This window comes from Phocoena sinus, chromosome 12 (genome assembly GCF_008692025.1).
Source record: "Phocoena sinus isolate mPhoSin1 chromosome 12, mPhoSin1.pri, whole genome shotgun sequence".
Taxonomy (NCBI): Eukaryota; Metazoa; Chordata; class Mammalia; order Artiodactyla; family Phocoenidae; genus Phocoena; species Phocoena sinus.
Genome location: NC_045774.1, coordinates 70,657,541 through 70,674,587, shown reverse-complemented (window position 1 = coordinate 70,674,587; position 17,047 = coordinate 70,657,541). Strand labels below are relative to the sequence as shown.

General features: G+C 49.8%; 1 protein-coding gene across 2 annotated transcripts in view; it reads left to right on the top strand.

Annotated features, from left to right (window-relative positions):
* The first annotated feature begins 1,383 nt into the window (after positions 1-1,383).
* Positions 1,384-17,047, top strand: part of NT5E (5'-nucleotidase ecto) — a 44,839-nt gene continuing 29,175 nt past the window's right edge. The window contains exons 1-2 of one of the 2 annotated variants that reach the window (XM_032651887.1): positions 1,384-1,841; positions 16,554-16,776. In XM_032651887.1, the coding sequence (XP_032507778.1) occupies positions 1,503-1,841; positions 16,554-16,776 (562 nt within the window). In that variant the 5' untranslated portion in view covers positions 1,384-1,502. The remainder of the gene's footprint in view (positions 1,842-16,553; positions 16,777-17,047) is intronic. The other variant, XM_032651888.1, reaches the window with a different exon arrangement.

Genomic DNA, 17,047 nt, shown 5'->3' with positions numbered 1-17,047 from the left:
AAATGAGTCACAAAAGGACAAATTGTTTGATTCCACTTGTATGAGATACCTAGAGTACTCAAATTCACAGAGACAGAAGGTGGAATGGTGGCTGCCAAGGGCTGAGGGAAGAGGGGAATGGGAAGTTATTTTTTAATGTCTATGGAGTTTCAGTTTGGGAAGATGAAAAAGTTCTGGAGATGGATGGTGGTGATGGCTGCACAACGATGTGAACGTACTTAATGCCACTCAGCTGCACATTTAAAATGGTTAAAATGGTAAATTATGTTATGTATATTTTGTTCCCCAAAGCTTTAAAAAATACAGCAGGACTGGCTTGATGCATTTTGGAGAAGTGTGAGGACAACATAGGCTGTTCTTTAAAGCATAAATAATGGTACACCTAGTAGGGGCTCCTTCCCTTCCCAAATTCGATTATTAACTGTACCCAGGAATCAATCTCTTAAACAGAGGGAAACTCTGCAGCAGTATTAAACTCGATTATAATGATGATTTGTTTACTGTATGCATTCCTATTAGCATTGCCTTCCTTGCCATTAGTTTTGCCTTAAACACACACACACACACACACACACACACACACACACACACACACCCCACACCACCCTTAAAACATTAAAACTTCAAAAATAGGACAGGAAAAAAAAAAAAAAAAGCCGAGAAAAGCAACAGAAGGCAGCATCACACCCTCAGAGCTACTGGTTTTACTCGGGATGGTCCGTTTTAGCTTCCAAGAGCTACCGCGCACCGCTGCTGTTGTGTCGCTGTTATAATCATCCATAAACGCGCGACTGGATTAGAATGATTTCTAGCTTCTGAGATTCTACGTCTAATCAACGCAGACTTGGTGTGTCCTTAAACTGGCAAGGGAGCAGTCACAGCTCACGACCCGTCTTTGGCTCCCACAGCCCCAAAAGCACAGCGCTCCCCTGTCTCCCTCGTCTCGCCCTTCTTCCTTTCCACCTCCTCTCTTCCTCTTTCCTCTTTCGTTCTTTCAAGTGATGAGCTCGCGCAACCACAAACCCACTCACACAAACAAGGCATCCCTCTTTAGAAAAATTTTAAAGAGGCAAGAATCAGCGAGGACCTGGAAGCGGGGTGGACCCTCCAACTCCTCCCTCGCACCCCGTTAAGAACAGCCCACCGCCGGCGCCCAGGCTCCCCGGACGGGCCGGGCCCGCGGCCGGTGCCCGGTCCCCAGCGTGAACAACCTCCCCACTGTTCCCGCCCGGAGCGGGTGCCAGCCGTCAGCCGCGCCCCGGCAGCCCGGCGGGCCGGGGTCGTATGGGGTGACAGCGCGGGCGTGCGCCTGGCCGTGGGGCCGGCCTCCGGGCCTCAGGAGAGCCCGCCCAGGCCCGGCCCCGCCTCGCCTCGCCCGCCCGCCCGCCCGCTCGCCGGCCCGGGCACTTGATTCCGGCGCCCTCCGCGCTCGCCACCGCACGCCTCCACCGTGCGGCTCGCCAGCACTCACCGCCCTCGCGCCCTCGCCGGCAGCTGCAGTCATGGGTCCCCGAGGCGCACGCGCCTCAGCGCTGAGGCTGCTCGCGCTGGGCGCGCTGCTGTGGCCCGCGGCAGGCGGCTGGGAGCTCACCATACTGCACACCAACGACGTGCACAGCCGGCTGGAGCAGACGAGCGAGGACTCTAGCAAGTGCGTCAACGCCAGCCGCTGCGTGGGCGGCGTGGCACGGCTCGCCACCAAGGTGCGCCAGATCCGCCGCACCGAGCCCCACGTGCTGTTTCTCGACGCCGGCGACCAGTACCAGGGTACCATCTGGTTCACCGTGTACAAGGGCGCCGAGGTGGCGCACTTCATGAACGCCCTGAGCTACGATGCCATGGTAAGAAGGCGAGCCCGGGAAGCTCGGGAGCCCCCTGGGTAGAGTCCCCGTACCGAGAGAGAAGCCGGGGTGGAGGAGCCGCCGACGGCGAGACACGGGTGGCGAGCCTGGGACCAGGGCGCAGAGCGATGTGGGGAGAAAGCGAGACTCCCCGTCAGTGTGCCAGGTGGACGCAGACATAGACGTCCCTTGGCCGATTCGTCTTAAACGGACTGATGTTGCTGCACCCTCACCGTGAGATGGGGCATTTCGAGGAGCGGGGCCCAGCCCTGCCAGTGAGGGCGTTCCGCTGGGGTGCGTGGGACCCCAATTATCCAGAGCCTGGGACCGAGGTAGACTCGTCACGAACCTCTCATTTACTGGTCGGTCTTTTGAAGAATGCTTTATCTCGATTTACCAATAATTGGAAGTGAAACTAACTCAGGGTCAAAGAGGTTGAGGGCATTATGCAGGTCACCCAGCTCGAGAATAGGGAGACAGGTTAAGAATGGACTCCAGAACCCTTTGACCCCGCAGCTTCAGCATATTTAAGCTAGCAGACTTGGGAAAAAGGCTGGGCACCTTCTGTGTGCAATTGACTTTCTCTCTGCCTCAGTTCCTTCCTCTGTAATATGGGGGTAATAATTCTATCTACTTTAGAGGATTGCCTAGCACATAGTATGGCCTCTTTAAATGTTAGTTCTTATTATTACCAGACCCTGCTGTAGAGGTTTAAACACAGAAAGAAAGAAACTCCGAGAGGAGACCAAAATGCTGAAAACACAGGGTTTCAAAGGATTTCAGTAAAACCAGTTTAGCAGAAGAGATTTAGGAAGAGAGTCCAGCTTAAGAGATGAGAGGCTCTTAAAACATGGGCAAGAGTTTAAGTCCAGGTTCCCCAGTGCTCTGTTAAAGGTGGTGCCTTATTGGCTAGACTGAATTCTAGAAAAGGAGCAGAGAGGAGTTAGTTACACAGTAATAAATAGGTATGACTTTTGTAAGTCAAACCAGCACCAAGTTTAACCCTGTGTAAAATCCTAGAATAAAGGGATTCTGTGGAGAAACTGGGGGCAAGAAATCCTAGGAGCTTTAGAAGAACAGAGCAGGGGTCCAGGGAAATCTGTGAAGTCCATGTGTGTGCATCTGGAAGGCAGGGAGAGGTGTGGTACAGGCTGGAATACAGAGGGCTAATGGCACACTTTGTATCAGAAGAGCACAGAGGTCAGCAAAGCACAGTGCTGTATTTCCCCCACCCCCCACCCCAGCTGGAAACTTGGAGAGAGGACAGGAGAAGATAAGAGGGTAGAGTTGTTTTGTTTGGGGGGGTTTTTCCAAGAAAGCTCATTGTAGAGAGATGAAAGAAGGGCAGAGAGCTCTCCTCTCCATTCTGATCGTTGGTTTTAAGGTTATCAGGGATGCTCAAAGCAGCAGCAATACAAAGGGACCCCTGAGCCCCAGAGTTTTATCTGGGGGGCTCGCCAGCATCTGGACTCCACCAAAGAATCGTGGGTCCCAGGAATTCCGTGAGTGGCCTCTTCGTGTTCTTATCTCTGCAGCTCAACCTGCCTGATGCTTTGCCCTAAGGTAACAGCAGAATAAATATTTATAATATTAACCTGTTACTAGCCTACATTGCCATTTCCTCTGAGGAAGAATAAACCTTACAAAAGTTTGTTTTGATTTCATGTATAAACCACAACTTTCTAAACTTTTCTTTTTGTGTCACTCTTTTCTCCACAGTTGTGTAGACTCTTTTTGGTGAAAAAAGATGGATAATTCCTAGTTTTCTTGAATAATAATGTTTTTCTCTTTAAGTCAAATTAAGCTCACGGTGTTAGTCATCATATCAAGTGTTTATGAATGATTCTGGGTAAAGCCAAAGCAGTCTGCTGCAAGTTACAGCCCATCACCACAGGGACCTTTTAGAATACTTTCTATTGGATGGAATTACTTTCTTTTCAGTTTCGCTAAGAATAATTGGACTGGGGCCTGAGGAAAACTAGGCAGCTTATATAATGTTGGCAGCGGGTAAGGAAGGAGAGGAGGGTCAACAGCCAGGGTCCTGATAGCATCTTATCAGACTTACTCTGTGCAGTTCTGGGGTTTGACAAACATGATTTGACCTGCGTAAAATCCTAGTTCTCGCGTTGCTTTAACAAAGCTCTGCTGTGTTCTGGGTTTACAGAGGTTTTTCACTGTCATTTTGCTTATACTGCTCTCAGGGAGTATATATCGCTTTTCTGCTGTTAATGTTCCTCCCATGCCCACCCACCTGCCGCTACATCTTGACTCCCAGGAAGCTGGAGATTTAGATCAGGGTGGAAAACAGTTGTGCAGGGGCGTCTCCAGTTCTCTAGAAACTGGACCTGGTTCGAGGAGCCACATCTAAGGATGCGTGGGTCTGGAGGGCAAAGAGGAAGCTACTAGAATCTAGCTTAACCTCAGGAGTACCCTAGACCTCTGGACCCGTGTGTCCCAGGGAGAGAGCTGGGGGGGGGCGGTGGTTCTGATAGCTCTGGAGCCTAGGGCAAGCCTGGGGAAGACCCCTGGACCCAGCTGCCAGGCAGAAAACTCTAGAGGGAGAATGTCACAAGTCGCTAGTTGGTGTCGCTTTATTGGCAGAGGGACAGGAAGACAGCTCAGATGTGCATCCGATGTGCATCACCATGTGATTTCGGCACGTTGCTTTCTCTGAGTGTCCTGTTTCCAACTGCAAAACAGGAGGGATCACCCCTACCCAACGGTGTAGGAGTTTTGCAAGCGATACATGAGATAATAAATGTACAAATCCCTAGCACCCTCCTGGCTCAGAGTACTCAGTAAAGGTTAGCTCCATGTGCCCGGCCAAAAAGAGCAAAAGTTGTGAGGAATGGGGGTTTGGGTTTTCAGCTCTCAGTTTAATCTGATTCTGACTGCCCCGCACAGCCTACCACCCTCCTCCGGCCCCTCCACCATCTCTTCTAAGTCCCATTGTCTGAACTAAATTTTTTGTACATTTTAAAAAAAAAATTTTATTTAAAAAAATTATTTTTAAATGCTAATCATGTAACACCATGTAGCAGTTTGTATTTGCAGGGCTCACCAGAGGTTTGATGATTATTTTTTTTGGACTGAGCTATTGTTAATATTTCCTCATTGCGTGGTGTCACTCTGTATCTACCCAATATGTACTCTGTGCATCCTGCTCCATGGAGACCTCCACACATTTTAGCATCTGCTCCCCCATGATGGGTTTGGAGATCGCACACATTGTGCTGCAGTTCCACAAATGTGTTGCCCCGAACAGCCTCCTGCGGGTCCCGCCTGTGAGGATTTCTTTGGGATCCATACCCAAGGGCAGAATTGCTGGCCACAGGGACTGCACTGTAAGGACCGCCAGACTGCTTTCCTGGAGCCCTCTACTCACCACACCCACCCCCAGGCAGATGTGACCCCCGCATCCTTAACCCCGCCTTGCATCATTCTCCAGCTTTCCAGGAGGTGTAAAATGACATCTCATTGTTTGAGCTTGTATTTTTCTAATAACTAGTGAATTTGATATGTTTGTTAACTTTAGGGGTTTCCTCTTCCCTAATTGCATGTTCACATACTTTGCTCTATTTTTAAAAATTAGGTTTGCTCTATTTTTCCTGATTTTCAGGAATCCTAAGTGTTGATCTGTAATCAAGTTTAGACATTGCAAATATCTTCTATTTAGGTTTACTAATTTTGTCCGTAGTGTCTTTTCACTGAACAGAAATCCTCCACTTGGTATAATCAAATTAATTTTTGTTTGTGTGTGTGTGGTTTGTGCTTTTGAAAGTTTACACAAGACTTTGTTCATTTGGAGCTTGTCATCCCCAGCGCTCGTCCCCGGAATTCAGAGATGGGTACCGTTCTCTCTGCCTTTGAGAGATAATGAATCTATAATCTGGGGCTATGCCATTCAGCAGTCTGAGTCATCAGTTCCTCATCTGTAAAATCTGAGGTTCCTTACATCTCTAAACCAATGGCGTCCTAAGAAATGTTTTGATTCCATTTTTTTAAATTTATTTTATTTTTTTTTGTTTATTTATTTATTTTTGGCTGTGTTGGGTCTTCATTGTCCCGCGCGAGCTTCTCTCTATTTATTTCCTTTTTAAAACACATTTTTTTTGGCTGCGTCGGGTCTTTGTTACGGTGCGCAGGCTTCTCTGTAGTTGTGGTTCACGGGCTTCCCTCTAGTTGTGGCGTGCGGGATTTCTCTCTCTAGTTGTGGCGCACGGGCTCCAGGGCGCATGGACTCTGTAGTTTGTGGCACAGAGGCTCTCTAGTTGAGGCGTGCAGGCTCAGAAGTTGTGGTGCGCAGGCTTCATTGCCCCGCGGCATGTGGGATCTTAGTTCCCTGCCCAGGGATCAGACCCGCGACCCCTGCATTGGAAAGCAAATTCTTTATCACTGGACCACCAGGGAAGTCCCTTGATTCTATTTTGATTTAGTGAAGGGGCAGGAGGATGAAGCACAGGTGCAGAGGCAGGAATCTGCACGATGGATCAGCCCGGACCAGAGCAAGGTGGCAGGAATCAGGGGAGATGAGATTGTGCACGGTTTACAGGCCACCCTGAAAAGTGTGGGCTCTCCTCTGTTGCCATGGGGAGCCACTGGAGGTTTCTGAGTAGAGGGACTGTGGTTAATAAAAAATAAACATTTTGTCTTTGTCTGCAGTTCCTGGCACATAGCTCCCCAAACTCTTGGGGATGAGTGATGAGTGTCCTTTGTATGCTAATGAGGTGGTTGATAGCTGGGAACCCCTAGGCAGCTTCAGAATGAGGGCTGGTGGCCAGAAAGACCAAGCCAGGATTAGAGGGTAGGAACTTTCAACCTCTAGGGAGGGGGGAGGGGGCCCGGAGATTGAACTAATCACCAATGGTCAATGATTTAATCAATCATGTCAGTGTGATGAAACCTCCATAAAAACTCCTAAATGGTGAACACATTGAGGTGCCCGGAGGGTGGTGTGCTCAAAGAGGCCATGTGCACCCCTCTACTTGTACATCTTGTACCATGCATGTCTTCCATTTGGCTGTTCCTGAGTTGTATCCTTTAAAATACACCAGTAACAGTAACCAAAGCACTTTCCTGCATCCTGTGAGTGGTTCTAGCAAATTATCAAGCCTGTGGAGGGTCCGTGGGAATCCTTGATTTATAGCTGATGCGTCAGAAGTACAAGTGACCCAAGACTTGCAGCTGGCATCTGAAGGGGCAGGCTTGTGGCTCTGAGCCTGGGATTTGTGATCTGATGCTCACTCCAGGTGTAGACAGTGTCAAAATGGAATTGAATTGTTGGACACACAGTTGGTAACCGCAGAGAACTAGAGAACTGGTTGATGTGAGAAGACACCTCCCAGCAACAGAAGGAAATCCTAGTTTTGGAAGATGAACAGAAGTGGATGGGAGGGCAAAGGTACCAGAGAAGAGGAGGGGAGAAGGGGCTGGGCAGCGGTCTAGGTGGGAGATGATGGGCCCTGAATGCAACCCGGCAAAGTGCTCACGTGCCCACGGCGCAGAAAGCCAAACTCTGACAGCGGGAGTTTGCGTCAAAGTCAAGATTTATTGCAGGGCGCCAAGCAAGGGAGTGGGAGATGAGCCTCAGGTCCACTCCAGCTTAGACTTTGAGTTACTGGTGTTTTTAAAGGGGATGAACAAAGAAGCTGGGATTAATCATTGTCTTGTGACATTTCTTAATCACAGTTTCTGGAGTCAGGGTGTCTCCGGTTTACGATTCTCTGGCCAGGTGGTCCATGGCTCCAGGGCCTGTTAGGAGAACAACCTGAGTTTGTACGTTAATGATGAAATCTGCAACGGGCCATCTTCCTCCTCTGACTCTGGTTGATTACTGTTCAGTTAGCACGTGGTTGAGGTCAGAGGGGACAAGAAAGGGAATAAAGTTTTGAACAGAGAGATTAATCATAAACTCAGTAAGGGAACTCGGTTTTAGGGGGACTCTGGTTCAGAACTATGGTGACGGGGAAAGAAAGGCTGAAGCCACCGGGACCAGTTTCAGTAGGTAGGCAGCGTGGCACAGGGCTGTGAGGGTGAACTCGGGGTGACTGTCTGGGATCAGGTCCCCTTTCTACCACTTAAAATCTAAGGACTGTGAGCAGGTTCTTGGACCTCGTGGAGCCTTCCTTTCCGCAGGAGTAAGGTGGGTGTGATGGCGGTCTTCCCCCCATAGATAGATTGCTGTGGGGTTTAAAGGAGATGATAATGCATGGAAAGTTCTTTGCACAGTGCTAGCCACGGTCACCTTCTGTTGGCAGGAGTGGCTCAGGAGAGGTTATAATCAAAAGATGACTAAGGGGGTTCAAGCCACGGACACGGGGAGAGTCAGCATTGTTTAACACTACACCTCAGGAGGGCAGAGGTGTAGTAAGCTTACCCCCTGACAGCTGAAGCCTGTTATTTCCAGCTAAAGGCGTTTCCTGAACTTACTGGACATGCTTGTCCCCTGTAGGGCTGTGGCAGACAGAAGCGGTGGAAAGAGATCTGGACAGGACCTCAGGACACCCAGGTTTTACTTCTTGGCTTTTGCAGGTCATTTTCTATGTGGGTTTGGGCAGCAGATTCCTCCTCTATGAAACAGGGCATTTGGAGAGGGTGGTCTGCCCCGTCATTTCTCAGCGCCTCAGCCCTTGCCGTCTGTCTTGCTTCTAATCTGCCAACATAGCTCGCTTGGTGCTGGCACTGAATTTTACGCACAAGTCTAAGTTTGCCTGACAACGTTCTTATTTCCCCTTCACAATCCCTTTCATGGCGGCTCTTGCCTTGTGGAGGGAGGGCTTGGGTCTTCTCCCAGGTACCTGCAGGTGGCCACCGCTTCCAGACAAACAGGTTCCCAGGATTTTGGATGGAGGGTTACCTTCTTCGTAATAGAAGGCGGTGGCCACAATGGGAGGATGATGAGCCCAGGTTCAAGCCTGCTGTCTGTGAGGTTCTTTTATTCGTTCAGTCCACAGATACTCACTAGGCATTGGCCTGTGCCAGGCTTTGTGCTGAGTGCTTCGGGCAGTAAACAAGACCTGCCAGGGTGAAACTTCCTGTTCAGTGGATGGGACCATGCCCGCCTGAGCCCTTCTTAACCACATAAAGAGGCTGGGTAGGACCTATGAAGGGGGGGAGGGGGGAGGAGCAAAGCAAAGCAAAAATGACTGAAATTCTAATACGTGTGCAAAGGGATTCTCCAACTAAACATCTTGTCTGCAGAAGACAATGCCCGGGTACCATATATGCCCAAATCAACAGTGGGCATGTTTCCCCTCCTCCCCAGAAAACCAATCCCTAAGCAAAGAGAAGTCACCTTATATTCAAGTGGTTAATGACAAAGCCTCTCATATGGAGGAAACTAAATGAGTTTATCTTCAATAACAAAGCAGATGTTCTGGGAAGACAGACTAGCCTTGCTGGTTTGGGAAGCTTGAAAGAGATATCTAATGGCAGTGGGGATTTTCCTGTTCTCTTTTTAAAAGCAAAGAAAGTTGGTAGTTTTTCCTAGAGCTCAGACCTCAGAAGTTGTACATGTCTAGTGGGGTGTGGATCCTCGGGCCTCAGTGATGTGAACATTCACCCCCCGACCCCGACCCTGTCCTGTGGCTGTGGTCCCGGACCTTACGCTTCCTGTTCCAGTCTGAGTTTCCACACCAGAGCTGGGCTGGGTGAGACCAGCCTCAGGCACGGGGAGGAGGAAACAAAGGCAGCTTCTTAGCTCATCTTGTCCTAGCCATCTGTGTTTTCTTAACTGAAAAGGGGAAGGAACCAAACAAATCCCACAGCAGATTGATAGTGTTCCCCACTTCACTCACAGACGCCTCTGAATGCTGTGTAAGCTCCTTCCCTGGCTGTGTTCTTCAGCTGTGTAACCAGGACTTGAAAATCCTCTTGACACTTCTTTTCCCTCACCTGAATTGATGGTTCTATATAGAATCCAAACATTAGCTGGAGCCTTCTAGCTCCTCTGAGATGTAGTTAAACCTGCCTGGAACCCAATTAGTTGAGCAGGTGATTCTAAAGGTAACAACGGTATGGGTATTTTGCATGTACAGAGAGCTTATATGGCAAATGTGAAATGCTGTCTGTTCAGTACTTGTTTGTTCAGTCATTCATTCAGCGAACATTGAGGTGCAGGAAAGCTGGATTAAGTCCGGGGATCTTTTCTGCTATTCAATCAGGTGCCACATTCACCTGCCAGGGCCTAAAACTGGGGGTGTGGAGTGCAACCCAACACCAGAAGTGGCCACAGCGCCAGAAATGTCCCACCCAAACCAGACCTACCTTGTGATCCTTCCCACTTAACGGTTGTTGCTGAGCCTCCCTGAGTGATTGGCAGCTGAGCCCTGTTGTGTGATAGACCAGATTCTCTCCTAACCCTTAAATTATAGGGTTTCCTGCAGACTCCTTCATGGGATGAGCTAGTGTCTAAATGACCCACTAAATTCATGTGTTGCAAATTTCTGACAAATGGCTTTTTGACGTTATCACAATTGAGTTCTGCGGATTAAAACAGAAATTCTTTTCTTCTGTGTGATGCATCCTGCACTGCTCTTAAATCAATTCTTCTTTCCTTCGTTTTTCTTCCACCTGGATTTAAGCCTCTTGTCTTCACTTGGAACATTTTTGACTATCTCAGCTGTCATGTCTTCATCCCCTCATTTGTTAATATAGCTGATGTCATTTGCCTGGGAGCTTCCCCTGACCAGGTGAAGCTCACACTTGGAGCCCTGTCCATCCTTAACGGGCAGGGCGGGCCTGCATCTTTGCCAGGCTCTCTCACACACGTCCCCGTCTGTGGTTCCCACTTGCTTGATGGATGCATGGACGGATGTGTTTATGTCACGCTCTCTCCCTGTCTGCCCTACCCTTCCTAAGGACAAGGACCAGGGCCGTGTTGCTTGGCACTGTAGAAATCTGGAAGAAACCAGTGGGTTGTTGAGTGATACTCATCCCTTCCAGAGGCTTGTATTTTTCTATAATCTCTTCCATTATGGTTTTTCATAGGATACTGAACATAGTTCTCTGTGCCCTATAGTAGGACATTGCTGCTTATCCATTCTGTGTATAATAACTATTTTTTATTTCTCTATAATTTTTTATTGAAGTATAGTTGATTTACAATGTAGTGTTCATTACTGCTGTACAGCAAAGGGATTCAGTTGTACATGTATATATACATTCTTTTCTTTCTATATCCTTTTACATCATGGTTTACAGGTGCTTGTATTAGCGGCAGTTTGGCAGAATAGTTAAGGTCCCGGATGCTAAAGCCTCGCTTTGTTCAAACCCCAGCTCTGCTGCTTGCTAGCTGTGGAAGCCCCGTGCCTTAGCTTTCCCATCTCTATAAAGGACAAATAATAGCACCTACCTCATAGCATTGTAAGAATTGAATGAGTTCATGTGTGAACAGGGCTTGGCCACGCAGCATGAAAGTCTTAACTATTAGTATTTCTTTTTGTCATTTTTTTGTCTTTAAAATTTTTTCTCTTTCTTGAAATTCCCTCATGTCAAATTCACTGGTAATTTTCACAGTTCTTTGTAGACAAAACTGGGGCTATGAAATGTCCCCTTTCTAATTCAGATACCCTATAGGTATCCTTTGATAGACCAAAGAGTTGATCCCCTTGGTAGATTCCCAATAGAAAGACACTTCAAAAAGTTCCATTTTCTTCCCAACTGCCATCATGAAATCTGTACAGCGTTCACATGTGCAAGACAAGACACTGAACAGTTCAGAAAACTTTGTTTAAAAATCTATTCACCAACAAATGCCAATAAGATATTAGTGGAAATATAAATTAAAACACAGGAGGGACTTCCCTGGTGGCACAGTGGTGGGAAGCAGCCGCATAGCACAGGGAGATCAGTTCGGTGCTTTGTGACCACCTAGAGGGGTGGGATTGGGAGACGCAAGAGGGAGGGGATATGGGGATATATGTATATGTACAGCTGATTCATTTTGTTATAAAGCAGAAACTAACACACAATTGTAAAGCAATTATACTCCAATAAGATGTTAAAAGAAAAAAAAAGAATCCGCATGCTAATGCAGGGGACATGGGTTCGATCCCTGGTCCGGGAGGATCCCACATGCCGTGGAGCAGCTAAGCCCGTGCACCCCAACTACTGAGCCTGCGCTCTAGAGCCCGCGAGCCACAACTACTGAGCCCGTACGCCACAACTACAGAAGCCCGTGCACCTAGAGCCCGTGCTCCGCAACAAGAGAAGCCATCTCAATGAGAAGCCGGCACCACAACGAAGAGTAGCCCCCACTCACCGCAACTAGAGAAAGCCCGCGCGCAGCAACGAAGACCCAACGCAGTCCAAAATAAATAAATTAATTAATTAAAACACACACACACACACACACACACGCACGCACACACACACACACACACACAGGAAATGAAATAAGAGGACCAGGCGATGAATTGTGAAGCAGTTGGCTAAGCTTCCAAGCTTACTGTCTGGTTCACCTGCTTCCAAGCAATTTGGTTTCTCTTGTTTTACAGCTAAATATCACTTAACTACTATTTACCAAGTGTTTTTATATCCTGCCTTCTACTGAAAAGTTTCAGTGGCTCACTTACCAAATCATAGGTGAAAGTGGAGCCTGTTTGAAAGAAGCAGGTGGATTTATTATCCGTTCAGTAAACACCTGCAGGGCGCTGGTGCCAGGCGCTCATCTGGCATCACCAAGGACACTGGGACAGTCGACACCACTCCTGCCTCCGGGAGAAAGATGTGTGGACAGCGGCAGCGAGGTGTGATGGATGTGGCTGGAGGGTTGTCTGCGGTCATGGCACCACGATAGGCTTCTCACGGAGCTCACCTTGGGCTGCATCTAAGGCAGCTCATTGCGTGCAGGTGGATTAGTGTTCCTGGAACTGAGGGCACCTGGTCTGGCAGAAAAAACGCGAGAGCTCAGGGAGATCAGGGAGCGGCTCGCTCATACGGCGTCCGAGGAGGCAGGGCTGGGGTTTCGGTGGGCAGGGGGGAGCCTCGCAGAGACTCACACCAGGGCTAGAAGCAGTCGGTGGGTGTTTGGGGACGCGCGTTCTGGGGGCCCGCGGGCTGTGGTCGAGAGGTGTGTGAGCCTGGCGACCAGACACCGGCTCGGAGACTCTGGAAAGGTGTGGGTGAAGAGCGATGAGGCAGAGTGGGGCATTGGGAGCGCAGAGAGGAGGGGAGCCCTGGCGGCGGCGGTGCAGGAGCAACGGGGCTTGGTGGCTGATGGGTCGTGAGGGGAAGGGAGGGTCGCCCGGGTGTTGCAGAGCTTCTCTAGGGGTTTCTCTGAGGTTGTGGAGACTCTTTCCCAACACCTGGGATCACGCGCATCCTCACAAGCGTCTCCTTCATTGGCTTACTGAGGGTAAGTTCCTGCTGGAGGTTGATGGCGGGATAGGGGGCAGCGGGGAGCCATGGGGAGGGTGGGAGAGCCGGCAGTGAGCACCAGGTCACTCCCAGGCAACTCCGTGGAGCACGTCCTGCCTTGATTTTTGTAGGAAGAGTCAGCTGTGTGTAGGAGAAGGACATTTGATGGAGATTTTTCTGCTCATTCATTTATTCATGCTCTGCTCCCGGGACTGTGCTGGGTGATACGGGGACTCAGTGGGCAGTTGTGGGGTCTGCTAGGGCTGCCTGAGGGGGACCTTCGGAGCAGAGAAGGACAGCTAACTCAGGGACGACCACGAGGGTTTGGGGAAGTCTTTCTTCCAGAAGGACCATCAGACTTCAGGAGCTAAGGCCATTAGTTGAATAAGGTAGTAGAGGCCTGGCATGGGAAAGGAATGTTCTGTCTCCCTGTGTATGTATCAGTCGATCATCTTTTATCCATCATATACAGAGGGACAGAGATCCGTGAGAGCATGGAAAAGTACGAGTAGTCAGGATTTTATTTCGAGGGCTCACCCTGTACTAGGCCTTATGCGAAACCCATTACATCCAAGCATAGAGGTGAAGAAGGTTGGAGTCAGAAGTGGCTCTGGTCCCAGCTCCACCGCTTACTAATCGTGTGACCTTGAATGATTGATTTAATAATGTCTGTAGAGCTCAGTTGTTCTCCTCTGTAACATGAGGATAGTAATAATACCAACGTCACAGCAGGAAACCAGCTTTGCTCTGCAAACTCACCTTGCATGGTATGTGGCGAGTGCTTAGTAAATGCCGCCTCATTTTCATTACAACTTTTGTTTTATTCGACTGCTCTTCGGGAGGAAGCTGCAGTTTAGAAAGTGCCTGAATCACCGCTCGTTAGTGATGGCGCCAGGCCTGACTGCTGCCTGGGGGTGGGTGTCAGAGGGAGGCTGAAGGGGAAGGCGAGACCAGAGCTCAGGACATTGAACTTTATCACAAAGGCAGTGGGGAGCCTCTGTGGGACCTTAAGGTCGGACAGACAAGTTCAGATTTGCATTTTGGAAAGATGATTCTGGCAGCAAGATGCATGCAGGATGGTTCAGAGAAGGCGATGGTGGTAGCTGGAGGCCCGGCTGGGAAGCTGTTGCAGTTCCCAGAAGGAGTGGCCAGGGCGCAGGCAGGTGGGAGCAATGGGATGGACTGAACCAGAGCATTTAGCCAAAGGGAAGGGATGCTGCTGGGAGGTGTGGGAGAGGCAGCGAGGGGGAGGGATTCAGCTGCCCCAGGGCTTCTGGCTGTACTGACTTGGGAGATGATAGCACCTGGACCAAGATGGGAATCCCAGAGGCAGGGGCTTTTTTTTTTTTTTTTTTTTCTTTCTGCGGTACGCGGGCCTCTCACTGTTGTGGCCTCTGCCGTTGCAGAGCACAGGCTCCGGAGGCACAGGCCCAGCAGCCATGGCTCACGGGCCCAGCCGCTCCGCGGCATCCTCCCGGACCGGGGCACAAACCCATGTCCCCTGCATCGGCAGGCAGACTCTCAACCACTGCGCCACCAGGGAAGCCCGAGGTAGGGGCTTTGAACCAGGTGAGCTTGGGGTGCCTGTAAGACCCTGGAGGGCAATGTCCACGTGGCAGCCAGACAGACAGATGAAGAGTCAGGAGAAAAGACAGGGCAGCAGATGTTCAGTTTGGAGTGGAAGTTGTGAGTGCCAGGGAGATATTTCGGGCACCTGTGCACCGCTCCGAGCACCCGGATCAGGCCTCCTCTCCCCACAGGGCAGAGAGGGGAAAAGGCAGTCAAGGTCACCACTTTCAGGGCATTACACTCAAGTCCAAGGAGGAGACACCAGGCAAGACAAATAAAGGAAAAATGTAACTTCAGCTGTTGCTGAGTGCTAGCAATATAATGATAAAGTGTAAGGCAGCTGACTTACTGGATAATCTCTCGGGAAGAGCTGTAGGAACATTCATTTTTTAAAAAAACTTTACAGCTAAGCAAGATAAGTATTGTAACCTCATAAGGCAGACATATTTCACCATAGGAAAGAACCATAATGTTCTAAGAATAGACGAGAAAAAGGCAATTACCGAAGAATGGGAGAACCTTTAACTCGGTCAGCCTTTAAGAGGGAAGCAGTAAGAGGAAGAAGTAAAAATGAGCAGATACTCAGAGATGGGGGGAAAAGGCAAGTTCAGAAATTCTGAGTTTGGTCGGAGAGACAGGCACACGGGAACATGAAGACACTGTGCTGCTTTCTCCGTGGAGAAGCAGTGCACGTGAGGACACGACGCACATGGCCCTATGAGCCCAGGCACCCAGGGGGCACCTGCCGGGCAGGTGAGGGGCTCCAGGGCTGAGCAGGGTGGAGGTGGTGGGACGCAGTGGCTCAGGGAGCCCTCCACGCGGGGAGGACCCCACGGGCATGCAGAGCGCGCCGCTGCGGAGGGGAGAGTGCAGGAAGGAGAAGGGCGGGGCAGTAAGAGAATATGGGGGGGTGTTCATTTAGACAGAGGGGTCACCCGCCAGCACTTCCAGGCCTGTTCTCAGATGACCCTCAAGGTGGAGCAAAATCAGGTGTGGTGTTGAGAAAGTTTGAGACTCACTGGTTTAAGTACTAAGTCAGCAAATCAGCCTTGGCAGCCAGAGCAGGTGGGTGCGTGCCCCCAGGAGGTGGGCTTCTTCCAGGAGGCCCGCGGACAAGGGGGCGGAAGGCCTTTGAGGAGGTGGCTGGCACGTTGTGTTTTGTCAGCATCACCCCAAGGGAAGCTGCCAGACGTCAAAGTGGTCATTTTGCCCCCTGTAGCCAGTCCCAGAACAGTGAGGAAAGGAAACGAGGGAAGCAGGTGGGAACAAGGGTTGTGTTAAAGCGTGCCAGCTCCTCCCAAAGCCCTGGCTCTGAGCCCATACAGACTCTTGACCTGGCCCAGATCTGGGGGTGGCAGGTCAGTGGACACCCAGCCAGGTCTCTAGGTGACTCCTACGCACGTTGATGCCACCTTCAGCAGGTGGTGTGGACCCTGGGGAGCAGTTTTCAAACCAGCCTGGTGATCTGGTTGCCCCTGGGCCCAACCCCAGGGCCCCAGAATAAAGTCTCTGAGCCTGAGAAGGACAGCAGTCATGCAGTCGGCCTCCTAGGGCTCTGCCAGGTTTGGGAGCCCTGTGCCAGGGTAACTGTTTTTTGGCCACACTGTGTGGCTTGCAGGGTTGTAGTTCCCCGACCAGGGATTGAACCCTCATCCTCAGCAGTGAAAGCACGGAGTCCTAACCACTGGACCGCCAGGGGATTCCCCAAGGTAATGTTCTTTAAAGTATGCTTTTACTGGCAACTCCAGAGTACCTGATTCTTCTTCTCTTTTCCCTTTCTACCAGGCACTGGGAAATCACGAATTTGATAATGGTGTAGAAGGCCTGATTGATCCACTTCTCAAAGAGGCCAAATTTCCAATACTGAGTGCAAACATTAAAGCCAAGGGGCCGCTGGCGTCTCAAATATCAGGACTTTATTTGCCGTATAAAATTCTTCCTGTTGGTGATGAAGTTGTAGGGATTGTTGGATACACTTCAAAAGAAACCCCTTTCCTCTCCAATCCAGGTATTTTCTTCTTTTACAGCACTTGTTGCTTGAAAATAGATGCACTAAATCAGAGCTTGGCATTATTTTTCTGGACTGTTGGTTAAAGTAGGAACGTGTGGTATTGGACACGTGTGTTCTTAGGATGACACTGAACAACCAGTCCAGTGGCTCCCAGTTGCCCTGAGTTACTTCTTAAAGACATTCGCCCTCCTGCTCAATGAACTTCTTTGTTGACATAAACAGTATCTTTGTTTAATTCAGTGCATTCAGAATTGGACGGGAGGGCCGT